The sequence below is a fragment of the Gadus morhua genome, chromosome 19 (assembly GCF_902167405.1).
Source record: "Gadus morhua chromosome 19, gadMor3.0, whole genome shotgun sequence".
Lineage (NCBI taxonomy): Eukaryota > Metazoa > Chordata > Actinopteri > Gadiformes > Gadidae > Gadus > Gadus morhua.
In genome coordinates, this window is record NC_044066.1 from 14,905,978 (window position 1) to 14,923,818 (window position 17,841).

General features: G+C 49.7%; 1 protein-coding gene across 3 annotated transcripts in view; it reads left to right on the forward strand.

Annotated features, from left to right (window-relative positions):
• tbc1d22a (TBC1 domain family, member 22a) overlaps window positions 1-17,841 on the forward strand; it is a 108,268-nt gene that overhangs the window by 54,716 nt on the left and 35,711 nt on the right. For all 3 annotated transcript variants that reach the window (XM_030341497.1, XM_030341499.1, XM_030341498.1), the window contains 2 exons: window positions 4,052-4,158; window positions 14,897-14,972. In XM_030341497.1, coding sequence (XP_030197357.1) covers window positions 4,052-4,158; window positions 14,897-14,972 — 183 coding nt within the window. The remainder of the gene's footprint in view (window positions 1-4,051; window positions 4,159-14,896; window positions 14,973-17,841) is intronic.

Consider the following 17,841-nt stretch of genomic DNA (forward strand, 5'->3'; position numbering starts at 1 on the left):
TGTCTGTGCATCTCTCTCTCTCTCTCTCTCTCTCTCTCTCTCTCTCTCTCTCTCACCACTAGAGGCTACTAATCTCAACATACTGGACCTTTAAGTAAAGAGTCTAATGTGTCCTGAGGCCCTTTTAGTATCATCAAGTAACCCGCCAGCTGCCTTCTCCTTAAGTATGTTTGTGGGGGGGATCGTAATAGATTTTTGTGTGTACAACACATTCGTATTGCTAATGTAATATTGTTATCTGTAAGTGTTTGTTTGTGTGAGTGTCTGTGTGTGTTAGGGACGACCGTAGTGTCATAATGTTGTGTGTGTGTGTGTGTTAGGGTCGCCGTAGTGTTTTAATGTGATAATTTGTAAGTGTGTGCCTTTGAGAGCCTGTGTGTGCGTGTGTTGTCTGTGCGCATGCTTGCTTGGCTCTCTGTGTGTGTTTCCCTGCGCTGGAACCTGTTTGGTAATGCGGCGGTAGGCTGTTTGTGCGTCTCTATTTGTGGCCGGTGTTTGGGCGGAGGCGCGTGCTAAGTGACTGAGGAGTGATTATTAAGTGCAGATTGTCTGGAGCGTCGTCCTGCCTCGTGTGAAGGCTAGGAGGCACAGGGAGAGGAGGCAGGGTCTTACTGTGTTCAGCTCGTTTCTATTTGCTCCCTAATCACTCCCTCCGTCGTCAGGAGGTACTGTCGTCCCGTCCCGTGTGTGTGTGTGTGTGTGTGTGTGTGTGTGTGTGTGTGTGTGTGTGTGTGTGTGTGTGTGTGTGTGTGTGTGTGTGTGTGTGTGTGTGTGTGTGTGTGTGTGTGTGTGTGTTTTTTTCATTGCAACCAAAATGGATTCCTTCTCTCTATCTCGTTCTACCTCTCTGTGTGTCTCTCTCTCTCCCCCCCTTCCCTCCCCTCTCTCTCCTCCTGTCCCCCGCTCTCCCGTGTCTTGTCAGTGAGCTCTCTCGGCGCCTCGCTGTCCGTCACGCGCGGCCGCTGCTAATGACATCAGATGACAGTCTTTGTTCAAGTCCCTGGCCGGGGATGATTGGCGGGTGGTTCTGCCCGGCGGCGCCCGGGTTCAGCGGCACTAGCTTCTGTCTGTAAGCCTGCCGTTAGCCGCGGCACTAGCTTCTGTCTGTGAGCCTGCCGTTAGCCGCGGCACTAGCTTCTGTCTGTAAGCCTGCCGTTAGCAGCGGCACTAGCTTCTGTCTGTAAGCCTGCCGTTAGCAGCGGCACTAGCTTCTGTCTGTAAGCCTGCCGTTAGCAGCGGCACTAGCTTCTGTCTGTAAGCCTGCCGTTAGCCGCGGCACTAGCTTCTGTCTGTAAGCCTGCCGTTAGCCGCGGCACTAGCTTCTGTCTGTGAGCCTGCCGTTAGCCGCGGCACTAGCTTCTGTCTGTGAGCCTGCCATTAGCCGCGGCACTAGCTTCTGTCTGTGAGCCTGCCGTTAGCCGCGGCACTAGCTTCTGTCTGTGAGCCTGCCGTTAGCCGCGGCACTAGCTTGTGTCTGTGAGCCTGCCGTTAGCCGCAGCACTAGCTTCTGTCTGTGAGCCTGCCGTTAGCCGCGGCACTAGCTTCTGTCTGTGAGCCTGCCGTTAGCCGCGGCACTAGCTTGTGTCTGTGAGCCTGCCGTTAGCCTCGGCACTAGCTTCTGTCTGTAAGCCTGCCGTTAGCAGCGGCACTAGCTTCTGTCTGTAAGCCTGCCGTTAGCCGCGGCACTAGCTTCTGTCTGTAAGCCTGCCGTTAGCAGCGGCGCAAGATGCTGCATGTAGCCAAGCCTTTAGCAACGGCCCGTAGCCTTTAGCATTGACCCGTAGCCTTATTGTCTGTAGCCCAGCGGTTAGCATCGGCCATTAGCCTTATTGTCTGTAGCCCAGCCGTTAGCATCGGCCAGTAGCCTTTTTATCTGTAGCACAGCCGTTAGCATTAGCCCGTAGCCTTGTAGTCTGTTGCCCAGCCGTTAGCATTGGCCCGTAGCCTTATTGTCTGCAGCCCAGCCTTTAGCATTGGCCCGTAGCCTTGTAGTCTGTTGCCCAGCCGTTAGCATTGGCCCGTACTCCGTAGCCTTGTTGTCTGTAGCCCAGCTGTTAGCATCAGCCCGTAGCTTTGTCGTCTGTAGCTCAGCCGTTAGCATCGGCCCATAGCCTTGCTGTGGCTATGGTTCATGTGTGCAATAAAAATAATATTTCGTGAGAAAAAAATCGTGGCAGAAAATCATGATGAAATCTAAGCTAAAAAAATATCGCGATTCATATTTTTCCCCGAATCGTGCAGGCCTAGCCCGTAGCCTTGTTGTCCGTAGCCCAGCTGTCTGAACCCAAGCCGTTAGCATAGCCATGCTGTCTGCCGCCGGTAGCCCTGAGGCCTGCAGATTTATGCTAGCCCACCATGCGTCGCGCGTTGTTGTTTTACAGCTGATGTTCATGTGTGTGTATACGTTTGGTGTTGGCTAACATTAACTCATCCCGATGGACCCCAATGTTGCTAAGCAACAGTTTCACAATTCGCACACACGCACACGCGCACAAGTGTGCACGCACGCACACACCCAGCAGGCTCGCGTAGCAGGGCTGTGATCAGTAGCTAGTGATAGCTCTGTGTGGGCTGAGGTTCTGTTGAGACGGTTTCCTGGCCAGCTGCTCCCCTCTCCCGCTCGTACTTTCACTAATAACTCTTTACTCTTCCCTGCTGTTCCAAAAAACAAAGAAGTAGATATATTTATATATATATGTGTGTTTGTATGTATATCTGAATACTAACAAGGACTCTGTGGTGGAGGGAGGGAGGTAAACATCTGTCTAACGACCTCATAACGACGACCCTCGACCTCTGACCTGAACCGGAACTCGGACCCGCGCGTGTATCGCTGTTGATGTCGATTACTGGCCCTGTAATTGAACGAGCAAGTAGTTATTTGGTAAATTAATAAGTTTAGGAACCCTGTGGGGTAGATGGGCAGAGCTAAGAGGCTCTGAAGATGTTTGTCCGGGGTTGGTCGTGATGGGGATGATGGTGACGTGGTGATGGCGTTGGGAGGGAGTACAATGAGGGTGGTGGTGGGCAGAATAATGATGAGGTGGGTATGGTGGTGACGGTGTTGGGAGTGGGTACAGCGACGGAGGTGGAGGGGGTGGTGGGCCGATTAAGGACAGTGCTGCTGGTGGAGAGGGCAGCAGAGCCCGCCTGAAGAGTTTCAAGGTTACTTAGAATTTCCAGTGGATTGTTAAGAGCTGTATTTTGTGGCTTTCTAAATCTCTGGCTGAGGCCCCGTAATGAATCAGGGGGCTGGCCGGGCATGCACAGGTGGATGAAATCACATTTTTATTTAGTTCTCTTAATATCACCTCATGTTCTTTTTTCCTGCCATAATTGGCCTGGCATGCTGCTGAATAACTTGAGATGGATAAAAGGTCACTTTATCTACGGCCTCTGCTCTCCCTCCTCTCCCCCTCTCCATCCTTCCCTCTCCCTCCTTCTCTCTCTCCCCCCTCCTTCTCTCCCCCTCTCCATCCTTCCCCCTCCCTCCTCTTATCCCCTCCTCTCTCCCTTTCTCTATCATCCCCACTCTCACTCCCTCCCCTTCTTACCTCCTCTCTCCTTCTCCCTCCTACCTCTCTCCAACCTTTTCCCTTTTACTCCCTCCTCTTCATATCTCCCTCTCTCCCTCCGCTTCCTCCCTCTTCTCTCCATCCCTCCACCTCTCCTGTCTCTCTATGCTTCTGCCTCTCCTCTCCACCATCCCTCCTCCAGCTCTCTGCTCACCTCTCTTCTGGTGAAACAGACTCCCTTTAGCCTCTCTGTCTCTGTCTCTCTCTCTCTCTCTCTCTCTCTCTCTCTCTCTCTCTCTCTCTCTCTCTCTCTCTCTCTCTCTCTCTCTCTCTCTCTCTCTCTCTCTCTCTCTCTCTCTCTCTCTCTCTCTCTCTCTCTCTCTCTCTCCCCCTCCCTCCCCCCATCGTTTCTCTCACTACCTAATTGAAGCGGTCGTGTCAATGCATGTTAGCATTAATGGGCATTAAATGACCATTCTAAAAGTATCTCCCTCTCTCTCCCCCTCTCTCCCTGCCTCCCTCCCTCCCCCCTCCAGAGGAGGAGGTGGAGAACTTTGACGTGTCCAGTCTGCGGGAGGAGTCACTGCGGAACATCGAAGCTGACAGCTTCTGGTGCATGAGCAGACTGCTGGACGGAATACAGGTGAGACACGCACACGCACGCGCACACACACTTGGCATAAGCACATACACATGCACGCACACACACGCATATACATGCACAATCACACGCATATGCACGCACACGCGCAAACATATGCACGTACAAACACACACCTGGCTTATCCACACATGCACACATGCATACATATACACACACACAAGCAAAGGTGCACGCTAACAGACGTTCAGACACACACACACACACACACACACACACACACACACACACACACACACACACACACACACACACACACACACACACACACACACACACACACACACACACACACACACACACACACACACACACACACACACACCCCAGCTGTCAGGCTCCTAACCTTTCGGCTGACTAGAGGCAGTAAACATTTGTTTTTTTTAAGACGTCAATGAATACAAACAATGAATAAAGCATGAATATAATTGTACTTCTGTCTCTATAAGTACCTGTTGTATCCATACAGAAGTTCACACACCCTTAATATCATTAAACAGATTTGTGTGTAGTGTGTTGTTCCCATGGTGTGTGTGCAAGTATGGTATTCCCTTAGTATGTGTGTGTGTTTGGGTGTCTAAGTTTGCAGGGTGCGGCAAGATTAACATCTAAATACCAAATATCGAATAATGCATAATGTGTTTTTTGTTAAAAGTTAGTCAACAACATGCTAACTAGTGTGGTTGTGGATATGGCCCCTTTTCCAAACTCTCCCTTGGTTTTGCCCAATACCAAATCAATATCTTTTTTCTGGTGCCATACTTTGAATGTCAACACATTTTAATCGACTGAAAAAGCTCTGCTTCAAACTGTTCAGCTTTATAAACGCAACCTCTGTGTATCCCTTAACTTAACCTCAGTGTAACCTCTTTACGTTCTCCGTTGGCCGCAAGGATAAGAAGGATTAAATGCTCCCCTCTGGTCTCTCTCTGTAGCCCTGCTACATACCTCTACCTCCTCTCCATCTGGTCTCTCTCTGAGCCTCATCCTTCTCCTTGTTAACAAGGCCTGATGGTCTCTCTCCGTGCCTCGTCCTCCTTTTCTTAACGAGGTGGGCTGGTCTCTCTCTGAGCCTCCTCCTCCTCCTTATTAATGAGGGCGTATGGTCTCTCTCTCTGTCCCTCTGGTCTCTCTCTCTGAGCCTCCTCTTATTAACGAGGCCGGCTGGTCTCTCTCTCACTCCTTGAGCCCGTCTCTCTCTGTCCCTCTGGTCTCTCTCTCTGAGCCTCTTATTAACGAGGCCGGTTGTCTCTCTCTCACTCCTTGAACTCGTCTCTCTCTCTGGTCTCCCTCTGAGCCTTCTCTTCTTAAAAAGTCAGGCTGGTTCCTCTCCTTTAGCCTGTCTCTTTCTCTCCCTCTGGTCTCTCTGAGCCTCGTCCTCCTCTTATTAACAAGTAGGGCTGGTGTCTCTCTGAGCCCGTCTCCCTCTCTCTCTCTCTCTCTCTCTCTCTCTCTCTCTCTCTCTGTGCCCGTCTCTCTCTCTCTCGCTCTCTGAGCCTCCACCTCTTAACAAGTCGGGATGGTCTCTCTCTCCTTCAGCCCGTCTCTCTCTCTCCCACTGCTCTCTCTCTCTCTGAGCCCATCCCTCTCTCTCTCTCTGAGCCCATCCCTCTCTCTCTCTCTCTCTCTCTCTCTGAGCCTGTCTCTCTCTCTCTCTCTCTGAGCTGGTCTCTCTCTCTCTCTCTCTCTCTCCTCCCCTTAACGAGGCGGGCTGCGTCTGACAGGCCGGCCACGCGGCTCCTTTCTGCTGCAGGTTTCTCATTAGAGGACATTAGCTCTGACTGTTGGCGGCGCCGGCTAACTCCTCTGATCCAGAGCAGCGGCAGATGAACCCGCTCACTCGGTGCCTCGCCAGACAAGCGCTTGAACCCGCGCAGTCGGCCGCCGGTAGTCTGCGTACGGGGACTTTAATTAAAAAAGAAAAAAGTTTTTTTGTTTTTTTATATAATGAAAGTGTCTTTTTTAAAAGTCAGCAGACTTCGCAGTTGATTTGAAAATTCATGGTAATACAAATTCGCTCTCGACACTGACAATGCGTTTATAATCCTTGGATATGTATTGTGATCCAAATATCATCGTATCATGTATGTTATAGAAACCACTTCGTCTTCATTGGTGAATAGTATGCTCTTCCAGTTAAAGTTCCCCCGAGATACGGGGAATGGGGGATGAAAGGGTGAGGAGGGGATGAGTTTGGATGATGAATTGAATTGGAGTGCACGGGTGGGTTGTATTGAACTGGTGAACGTGTGTGGGAAGGTGAATGGGTGAGTTGATGGGAATGAGAGTGGATTGGGTTGGAAGTGAGGGATTGGGTGTATGAAAGTCTGAAACGATGTGAATAGGGAGACTTGCTCTCGTATCCGATTGGCTAATAAGGACTGCGCCCTGCAGCTGTTAATCTAACACGTGTACTGGTGTGTTCATGCTAATGTGTAGAATTAATGGAACTACCACTAACATAACTAGTGCCTCTCTAATGAATGACATCGTCCCGTTTCCTCACCTCAGGGGGCTTTGGGCCCCATTAAGACACCTTAAGAGGATCTGATTAGCCCATTAGAATCGGAATATAATTAATAATAATAATCTGGTCAAAGTAATTAGGCAGAGGTATGAATTAAAATGGATGGTATGATGGGGCTCTCAGGTACGTCTCTTTCCCCGTTGTGTGTGTGTGTGTGTGTGTGTGTGTGTGTGTGTGTGTGTGTGTGTGTGTGTGTGTGTGTGTGTGTGTGTGTGTGTGTGTGTGTGTGTGTGTGTGTGTGTGTGTGTGTGTGTGTTCGTTCCAGAAAGGATTGCAGTCCATTGTTTCGAGGATTAGTCGCACACATCCACACTTGAATGCAATGTTTGAGTACAATACACAAGGACAGGTCTAATGCCAGTGTGTGTGTTAGTGTGGCCTGTGTGTGCGTGCTAGTGTGTGTGTGTGGCCTGTATCTGTGTGTGTGTGTGTGAGTGTGTGTGTTGACCAGAGTGACGGGGAACACAGAGCAGCAGGCTGCGCTCCATCTCCACATCAAACAGACACTTGATGTAACCGCAGCCCCCCTCCACACAGCAACACGCGGCCGGACAAGCTGTCCTGGCAGGCTGGCTGCCTGGCTGCCTGCCTGCTTGGAGGTTGAGTTGGCTGGCCAGTCAGTCAATCAAAGGTGTGTGCGTGCTTGTGTGCCTGCGTCTCCATGCACGCACTGTCGGCTGGTTGGCTGGCCTCGAATGACTGGCTGCCTGGTTGGAGGATTAGTGAGCCGGCCAGTCAGTCAATCAAAGGTGTATGCGTGCGCGCGGTCGGCTTGTTGGCTGGCCCTGGCTGCCTGGATGGCTGGCTGGCTCTAGCTGTTTATTTGGGCTGTATGTTGGCTGGCCCTAGCTGTTTATTTGGGCTGTATGTGGCTGTCAGAGAGCAGGGCTGCCGTTTGATGCTGAGCTAGGAGCTCTTGGTGGCCTGTGGTCCTCCCCTCTCCATCACAGAGGAGTCACCTCAGGTGCCTGATGAGACGCAGATACAATTCACTGCAAGTCGCTTAGGTTATGTGTTAGGTTGGTGTGTGTGAATCAAACCATCATACAGAAACACACTTTATTGATATGAACACAAACACTCACGTATGTGTACACTGGATCACGGATACACTTGTTATACACACACACATACTTGAATACACAGACAGACAGACAGAGAATGTTATGAATAATGGATGGATATTAAATTACGGTAATTACAGTAATAACGTGTGCTATCGCTATATAGTAGCGATAGAACACGTAACGTTAGACCCGTGGGTCTGGAGGCGGCTGGACCCAGACCGGAGACCACCTCTCCTTATGGACCGCCTCAACCCCAGGTCCAGGTCTTCAGTCCAGCAGGCCCTCCTCAGACCTCCCCACTAGCTCCCTGCTAAAGATCGCTTCATTACGGAGCGGGAATATCCAATATCGTTGTTGCTCTAACTCGATGCGACGTGATCGATACGCCACAGATAAATCCACAGTTCTTCACTTAGAGTTGTTTTGATTTATGTCCTTGGCTTGCATACAATAACGGCGATCAATTTCACACCGAACCAGACTGAGTCAGGTTAATATGCGCCCGCTCCACCAGATCTCTTCAACGCAGCGGCCAAGATGTTTCCTTTGCCATGGCGGCGCTTGTCCGTCAAGTTTTTTTGAATTAATGTCGGCCTCTTTATGGATGTGGCATGAATTAAGCCCACACCTCCTAGTGGAGAATTAGTTCTGTAGACAACGTTATTTTCTCTTTTCCAACATTAATGTGTAAAAGGCGGACTGTGGCTCAGGAGGTAGAGCGGGTTGGCTGGTAACCGGAAGGTTGCTAGTTTGATCCCCGGCTCCTCCTAGCTGAGTGTCGAGGTTCCCTTGAGCAAGACGCCTCGAATGCTACCGACGAGCTGGCTGTTGCCTTGCATGGTCGACACCACCCTCAGTATGCATGAACGGGCGAGTGTGTGTTTTGTGTTGGCTGCTTCCTGTTTAGCTAGCTCTGTGTTTGCCGCCTGACCTTTTCATCTTAAATCTTAGAAACAGTAACTTCAAGAGACCTTGGAGTTTGTTTGTGTATTCCCATATCTTAAGTCCCCTTATGATCTATGGTAATATGCCATGTTTCATCTTTCACCTTTTTTCCGGGATCATTAAAAAGTCATATTCTCTGCTGCCTGTTCCTTGAGCAAGGCCCCGGGCTTACCCTAACCCTCAGCCTGGGTGTCCCTGGTGAGCTAGTCGTTGGCCTGCATGGTTTCCCAGCAGTGTGTGAACGTGTGTGTAGTTAAGCAGGAAGGAGAGAGTGTGTGATGTGATTACTCTATTTCTTTGTCCGTCGTTATTTGCCTGGCTAATCCAATGGAGTAAACACTCTAGGGCCGCTATTAAGAGTCAAACGTTGATCAATAGTTTGATAAATCGATGTCTGATTATTTTCCATTGTTGTATTAGTTAGGTATAACTCATCTATCAACCACAACGTAGACTGCTAATTACATTCCCTGATCTCTCATCCGTATAAGGTCATGACCAAATATGGAAATTCAAATGTGCATCACGGTTAGTAAACACAAACCGCATAGTAACATTAACAGGCATTGGATGGGAAATACCTTTATTCAGACACGGTTACGTGCAATTGTCTAATGCCAACTTGATTCATGTGGGTAACTGTGGTTGGGTGTATGACTCCCATTCCTTCATTCTTCTGCTAAATTGAATCGGGTGCAATAAAAATAGACAGTTAAAATGATAATGGAACAATTTTGCAAAAGTGTGGATTGATTTCTGAATCTCTGCGGCCCGGCCCCCAAAGGTGCGCGCCCCTGTGGTTGAGAAGCACTCCAGTAAAGTGAGTGGAGGGGCCAGACAGCGCTCCATAAATGCAGTCCATTTAACATTTCAAACTCTGGGGGGGGGCTCAGGTGCCCCCCGCCTGCCTATTTGGTTTTCCTCTGCGCCGCCCAAACTGTGAGCCAGGCAGCGGTCCTCCACCAGAGCCCGTTCAAATTCAAAGAGGTGGATGGAGGGAGGAAGTGATGACAAGTTTAAAAATCCATTATTCCCACAGTACACCCGGGAGGCACTCTCGGTTTTAAAGAGATCCGACGGAAACCCGCCTGTTATGCTAATTCCCTGTCCCCGGCTTCTTCGGCGGGGGTCCTTAATGGGATTCAGCCCCGGACGCCACCAGGAGAAATGCTAATGCCGTGCCCCGTTAGCACGCACCACTGACTCTAATGTAGGAAGGCCCCTGGCCCCCTGGTCAGGCTCGGGCCCCAGGGGCCCCATGCCAGGCCATGCCGGCCCCGCTGGTGGTTCTGACCCGGGACAGGTGGTCCTGGAGGGGCCAGACCTTCTGAGTGGGGAAGAGAGGGGAGAAGGAGGGCAGAACGGAGTAGATTGGTGAGTGTGTTGTGGGCGACATGTGGCTCAGGACGTAGAGCGGGTTGGCTGGTGACCGGAAGGCTACTGGTTCGATCCCCGGCTCCTCCTAGCTGAGTGGCGAGGTGTCCCTGAGCTAGTTGTCTTGCATGGTTGACACTGTCGCCATTGGTGAGCGTTGGGGAATATTGTAAAGCACTTTGAGTGGCTACTGGTCAGAAATGTACAATTTACCAATTTACAGATTGTTTGCTCCAAAAAGTGCTAAACTTTAGTTAAAACTAATCCAGGGGAAGCTCACTGGAACCTCACATTTTAGAATATCATAATATACAAATATTTCTGAGGAACCTTCAGTTGTCAGTGCCAGCACGAAAGATGGACAGTTGGTCAGATCTCCGAACACTCAACAAATTAATTAAAACCATTTCTTCAGACTTCTTTACTTATATTGTACATGCTCCATATGGCATGTTTTATCTATATCCCATGACCCTATGACCCATCTATTTCATAAAAATTATGAAACAACCTCCAAATGGGAATTTAAGTCTGCAATAATTCAAGTTCTTATGCATGCAAATATAACTGTTATATTTGAATGGATTTTATATATTTATCCTCCATCAGCAGCACGGAGAATAATAATCCTTGGAATTTGATTCAAACTGTTTTGCCCTCTGTTTATTCACACACACACACACACACACACACACACACACACACACACACACACACACACACACACATACACATACACATATACACACACACACACACACACTCACGTGACAAGACACGGAGCGGCGTCTTGGCACCACCAGTGTTGTGGGACCAGGCCTCGTTGAGGCACCAGGCCCGGGTTTAGCCCCAGGCCCTGGTTTAGCCCCAGGCTCTGGTTTAATACCAGGCCACGTTGTAGCACCAGGCCCTGGTTTAGCACCAGGCCCTGGTTTAGCACCAGGCCCTGTTTTAGCACCAGGCCCTGGTTTAGCACCAGGCCCTGGTTTAGCCCCAGGCCCTGGTTTAGCACCAGGCCCTGGTTTAGCACCAGGCCGCGGTTTAGCACCAGGCCCTGGTTTAGCACCAGGCCCGGGTTTAGCACCAGGCCCTGGTTTAGCCCCAGGCCCTGGTTTAGCACCAGGCCCTGGTTTAGCACCAGGCCCTGGTTTAGCCCCAGGCCCTGGTTTAGCACCAGGCCCTGGTTTAGCTCCAGGCCCTGGTTTAGCCCCAGTCCGTGTTGGGGCTGGTCTTATCTCCGTTCCCCTCTATCCGGGGAGGGTTCCATCTGTTCCTCCGAGGCCCGGTGGGGGCTGCCAGCAGAGGGGTCTCCCTGGGCCGGCAGCAGGGGCACGGCGGTCAGCCAGACGCTTCCCGTCCCGTTCTGGTCCCTCCCCCGGGGGGCGGGGGGCGGCGGGGACAGGTTGGCTGGGCTGTCAATCATCCTGCGCCCACAGACGGCAACTTGCAGACACTCAGTAGAGTGATATGAACACAAACGCACACACACACACACACACACTCACACGCACGCACGCACGCACAGTGCGCCGGGGCCAGCTGGAGTGTGTTCTTGTAGGGCCCGGTTGAGTGACAGGACGTGTGTTGGGGGTCCCTCGAGGGAGGGTGTGCGTAGCGACAGTGTGTCGGCGTGTATGCGTGTCTGGCATATACATATAAATAAGTGTCAGTGAGGACGGAAGGGGTTTCTGTGGGATTGTGTGTATACTCTGCTTGTGGTTTGCATTGAGTCGTGTCAATGATGGACCTTGGGTTTGGCGGAGCTGCACTGAGGATTTCCTCCGAGACGGAGTGCTGAAGGCTACATACAAGTACACACACACACACACACACACACACACACACACACACACACACACACACACACACACACACACACACACACACACACACACACACACACACACACACACACTGCAATATGTTTTGTGGCACAACATTTTCCATTCATATTGAGTTCGTTTTCACTGATATTTTAGTGCTTTTGGCTCTGTCTGTCTGTCCGTCCGTCATTCTTTATGATGCTGTTTTATACACACACACACACACACACTCAAACACACACACACTCGGATGATTATTGCCTGTCTTGCTTTGGTCCTGCCGTCAACTCTGACTTTCATTGTTGTCCACATCTTATCTGGTCCTGTCATCTCCTGACACACACACACAGATGTGTATTGTACTCCGGGTCATGTCCACCTTCGTGACAGACATCCTTGGCCACAATGAGAGCCAATCACTGAGCAGCCTGCGGCCATTGTTGTTGTTAATAGAGGAGAGGGGACATCGACCCAGAGGGGGGAAGGTTGACAGAGTGAGGGAGAGGGGAGGGGGGTGAGAGGGAGAGAGAGAGGGGAGGGAGATGTAGAGAGAGATAGGGAGAGGGGGGGGTGAGAAAGACAGAGGAGATGGAGAGAGAGAGAGATTGGGGGGGGGAGAGAGATATGGGCGGGGGGGGGGATATGAGAGAGAGAGGAGGGGGGAGAGAGAGGGGGGGGAGAGAGAATTAGAGAATTAAAACGAGCAGCTTTAATAATGCAGATGTAATTAGTTGTGCCCTCTAGCTCTTTAGACTGGCCCTTCACTTGTTTAAAGCCCCTAACCACATTAAGAAGCTGGGGGCCGAGGGGCGCAGGGGGGAGAGGGGGTACACCGAGGGTAGGGCAGAGAGATGGAGATCCTCAATCTCAGATGGTTTGGTCCATTCTGTCCTCTGGAGAAATCTCCAAGTACAAAACCCGTATTGTGCTTTGTATCCTCATGTTTAGACTTTAAATGAACGAACATTTATATGTATGTTCATTATTTCTGTTTATTTAATGTCGTTTTCCCATCCTAGGATGGGGACGTTTATTCAGTCCTTTGGACATCCTTTCATGATTGTTTTTCCACTTATTTATTCCTTCACTTTATTCAGTGCTTGGTTTAGCTCTTGGCCTTTTTAAAGGGGAACTCTGCGAGGAGAAAATACTATTAAAAATATAAGTTTTTTGTGAACTGTAGGTCGTAATTCCAATAGGGAACAAAGATGAAAAAATTGGAAGATTAAAAAAAAGAAATTTTTAGACTAAACATTTCTTTCCTTCTCTCTAATTCAGTTATCATGACATGAGAATACAGTTGTCATGATATGAGAACACACTTGTCATGAGATTACAGTTGTCATGTAATGACGTGAGAATACAGTTGTCATTTCATGAGATTAGTTGTCATGTCGTGACATTAGATTACAGTTGGCATGCCATGATATGAGATTACAGTTTGCATGTCATGGCATGAGATCACCGTTGTCAAGATATGTCAATAAGGTAAACAAAAGGAATCCATTGTTGGAAAGGATAAAGCTATAGAGGTAGAGAGGGAGAGAGCGATTTAAAAAAGGAAAAAGGGAAAGAAAAAGAGATGGAAGGAGAGGCAGATATGAAAGGATGAAACGAAAGAGGGAGTGGAAGAAGGAGGGAATGACGTGAAAGGATGAGGGAGTTATAGGAAAGGGATATTGAGGGAGAGGGGGAGGTAGGGAGGATAGGAAGTGAAAGGAAGGAGAGAGAACCAGAGGGCGAACAAGTCTGAGTGACATCGTCATGTGGTGGCTTACACACACACACGCACACGCACACACACGCACACACAGGGCTGCTCTGCTGAGCCTGAAGGACAACCAGAGCTGTATGTTGCTTAATGACTTCTCTCTCTCCCTCTTTTCCTGCCCCCCTCTCTCCCCGTCCCTCTCTTTGCGTCTGAACCTCTTTCTCTCTGCTTCTTTCCCTCTCTGTGTCTCTCCCTATTTTTGTCTTTCTCTCTGCCCTTCTCTTAATCTCTCGCTCTCTCACTCTATCACACCACCTCCCTCTCCCTCACTGTCTATCTCTTTCTCTCCCTCCCTCACTCTCACTCCATCGTTCTCTCCCTCCCTCCCTCCCTCTCCATCGTTCTCTCCCTCTCTCTCTCTTCATCATTCTCTCCCTCTCTCCCTCCCTATCCCTTTCCCTCTCTCTCACTCTCACTCCATCTTTCTCTCCCTCCCTCCCTCCCGCTCCATCGTTCTCTCCCTCTCTCTCTCTCCATCATTCTCCCCCTCTCCCTCCCTATCCCTTTCCCTCTCTCTCACTCTCCATCGTTCTCTCCCTCCCTCTCTTTCTCCGTCGTTCTCTTCCTCTCTTTCTATTTGCCACCTCAGCTGTTTTCTAGACACTCTGAAATTACCCCTCCAGGAAACCTTATTTGCTGTGTGTGTGTGTGTGTGTGTGTGTGTGTGTGTGTGTGTGTGTGTGTGTGTGTGTGTGTGTGTGTGTGTGTGTGTGTGTGTGTGTGTGTGTGTGTGTGTGTGTGTGTGTGTGTGTGTGTCGTGTAACCTTACCATGTGCCCCATATGCCAAAAAAAACAGAATAATCTTCAGATCAGCTCCGTATATACACTATAAAATACAATCTACTCCCAGTCCACCATGTCGCTGCGTGTGATCGCTTCAGATGAACATCATGTATATAAAAACTGAGCTCAAACCAGACAATCACCCAGCATTATCAGCTGGTATGCAGGGGCAGGGTAGTGGCCATACTACGACATCCAAAGCTTCTGGGTTCGATCCCTAATGTCCACCTGTAGGCGTTGTATAACAAGAGGCCTTTTATAAACTGAATGAGAGGATCAATCAAATAATGAGATATATAACTATCATGACAACTGACGTCCGGTGACCACAATATACAAAAACGACAAGCGACCAAAAGTGGTAAACACTGCAATGGCGCCACAACAGTAACCATAGCAACTCAGCTTTACTTGTGTCCCCCTGTGCAGGATAACTACACGTTCGCCCAGCCCGGGATTCAGAGGAAAGTCAAAGCCCTGGAAGAGCTGGTCAGCCGGATCGATGGTGAGACGCCCGTCTGTCTGCCTCCAAGTCTGTCTGTCTGTCTCCATGTCTGTCTGTCTATCTTCATGACTGTCTGACTGTCTGTCTGTCTGTCTGTCTGTCTGTCTGTCTGTCTGTCTGTCTGTCTGTCTGTCTCCAAGTCTGTCTGTCTATCTCCATGTCTGTCTGTCTGTCTGTCTGTCTGTCTCCATGTCTGTCTCTCTGTCTCCATGTCTGTCTCTCTGTCTCCATGTCCTTCTGTCTGTCTCCATGTCTTTCTGTCTACCAGTATGCCTGCTCTTCTTTCTACTGGGCGGCTATGTTTGTCTGTCTTTCTAACTGCCTGTCTCTCTGTCTGTCTCCTTGTCTGTCTCTCCCTTTCTGCCTGAATGCCTTGTCTGCCTTTTCTGCCTGCCTGTCTGTCTGTCTGCCTGCCTGCCTTGTCAGCCTGTCTGTCTTGTTTCATTTTTCTCCTTTCTTCTTCCATTGTGTCGCGTTAACATATTCTCTTACCACTGCGCACTGGAAGGAATCAGTGACACGCACACAAACCCAAACCAACCTTCTGCACAGGCAGCGTTTCTGTGCCCTGGTAACGTCCCCCTCCTATGTCAGTGTGTGTGTTCCCCTCCCGCGACTCCATCTCCTGTTTTCCATCCCGGCTCCTCTCCGCTAGGCCACGACACGCATTGCTTTGGGACGGGTCTCGGGGTCGTCCGCTGACGGCAACCTTTTGCACAACTCCTTATGATTATATTCATCGTCTGCTTTGGAAGATTAGTCCCCCTACTTATGTCGGGAAAGGAGCAAAATGAATCAAAAGTAACCTCTCCCGAAGAGCCATATTTTGTTGCATCTGTTTCCTCCGTGACCCTGTGTGACCCGCTCTTCTCTCTCCGACGTCTCGCTGTCTAAAGGCACCTCACCGTTCCGCCGGCTCCAGCGAATCACCGGCCAAAACACGCCGCACGCTTTCCACACGCTGTGCAGGATACATCCAAATTTAGTGTTACCCTGAGAAACGGCGGCATTAGTGAATTAAACCTGCTCACACCTCCATTGACGCCGCCGCTGCCAGTTGGCAATTAGAAAGATTGGAAAGTTCCCTGTTCTTGTCTGGAAGACAAGGTCTCGAGAAGGGAAAAAAGGTATGTTATTTTATTGCTAAAAACCGGCAGGACACCACAGAGGGAGAAAGATGGGAAAGAGGGGGGAGGTTGAGAGGGAGAAAGTTGGGGGAGAGTCAGGGCTTTGAGATGGAGAGATGGGGGAGAGAGGGGGTGTTAAGAGGGAGGGAGATGGGTGAGAGGGGGTGTTGCGATGGTGAGATGGTGGAGAGAGAGTGTGTTAAGAAGGATAAAGATGGGTGAGAGAGGTAAATGCTTGGTACACACTAAATGATAATTTGCCTGATTGTGTGGCCAATTTTCTCCTTCCAACGCTAGTGAGCACAGGCCCGATTTTTTGATGGTTCTTACGATTTGGTTGCCAGATTACCCTTTTGTGTGGGGTATTTTAATTCTCTTTTAAAGGACTTGGCCGGTTCGCCTGATACCGCAGGTGAATTGATGACATTGTCTGTGTCGAGTTGTAAACCATACCTGTTTTTTCTCCGTTATGGCGCGTAGTGTGATTGGTCAGTTGGCCAGTGTTTGACATCCATTACGCTCCAGATGAGTGTTCAGCACGATCTCGTAAATGGAGCTCAGGGTTCTCCAGCAAAAGTGCAAATGAACTGCCCTGGCGTGGTCGTTTATCATCTTTAACCCATGAACGAAGCAATCAACTAATAACATTAACTGGTTTGAAGGCAGCAATATGCAATCTGTGTTCACGGACGTGGAGACAGAGCTAGACACTGAGCGGGCGATACTTTAGGACTCTTGAATGTTAAATGCTCTGATCATGAGCACGGCGGTGAACCTTGGATCCAACAGTGGATTGTTTGTTGCTTCGACCCACCGGGTTCACTGGACTGGTTCAGTTCGGAAAAAAGGAGGATTTGTTCTGTGTCCGTTCATAAAACCGTGAACGGAGCACTTTAGATTCAGAGGTGAATGCTGAGGCCGTGTTCCAAGATTTAGATTGCACTCTTTCTGCAGATACCCTCGCGGCTTGGAGAAATGTTGCTTGGTATTGATGGTGCGTTTTAGTATTCTCTGCGAAACATCTCGGATCTGACGCCACGCCCACACTTCAAGCGTTTTATTATTTTGCTCGGTCGTTGGAGGAAAACATGGACGCCACCCGGAAAGCTGTTGTCATGGTAGCATTGGAAGAGTACCCAAGCTCCAAAATAGGTAGGCTATAGGCCATAGGCAGAGATACGGACCTAGTAAGGTATTGCAGTAAAACGAGTGATTTGAAATTGCCATTTAATCCACCAAAGCGGTCCAAGCACAATGAAAACAGTTCACGCTTCAAGTCACACTGGGCGCAGCCATCTTGAATTCTGTCTCGGAATTTAGCTCGGTCACCACTGAGTTCAACCGAGATGGCGAGTTCGCCGTCCGAGGAAATGGGGCATTTTCGTGCGTGTCGCTAGGCAACGTCCTCGGACCTCCGAGACGGATGGATAATAAAACGCAGCATTAGCTTCCGTTAGCGTGGCCGCTATCTTCGTTCAGAATCGCACTGCCTACGGGGCTTTCTTGTGTCGGACCCTCAGAGTTTAATTAGAAATGTTTTGACCAAAGTGGACGCTTAGAGATTTGTGAGATTTCCGGATTTGAGGACAGGGTTTTAGGGAACTGGGTTGTTAGGGAATGGATTCAGTTGTTTCCATTCCAATATGGTGTGCTGTTCTGGCCAATCATTGCCCTCCTCTCACCTAATGAGAAGAACCTTTAAATGTATGTTAATATGTCGTTAGGCGTGTGGTCTGTCCTGT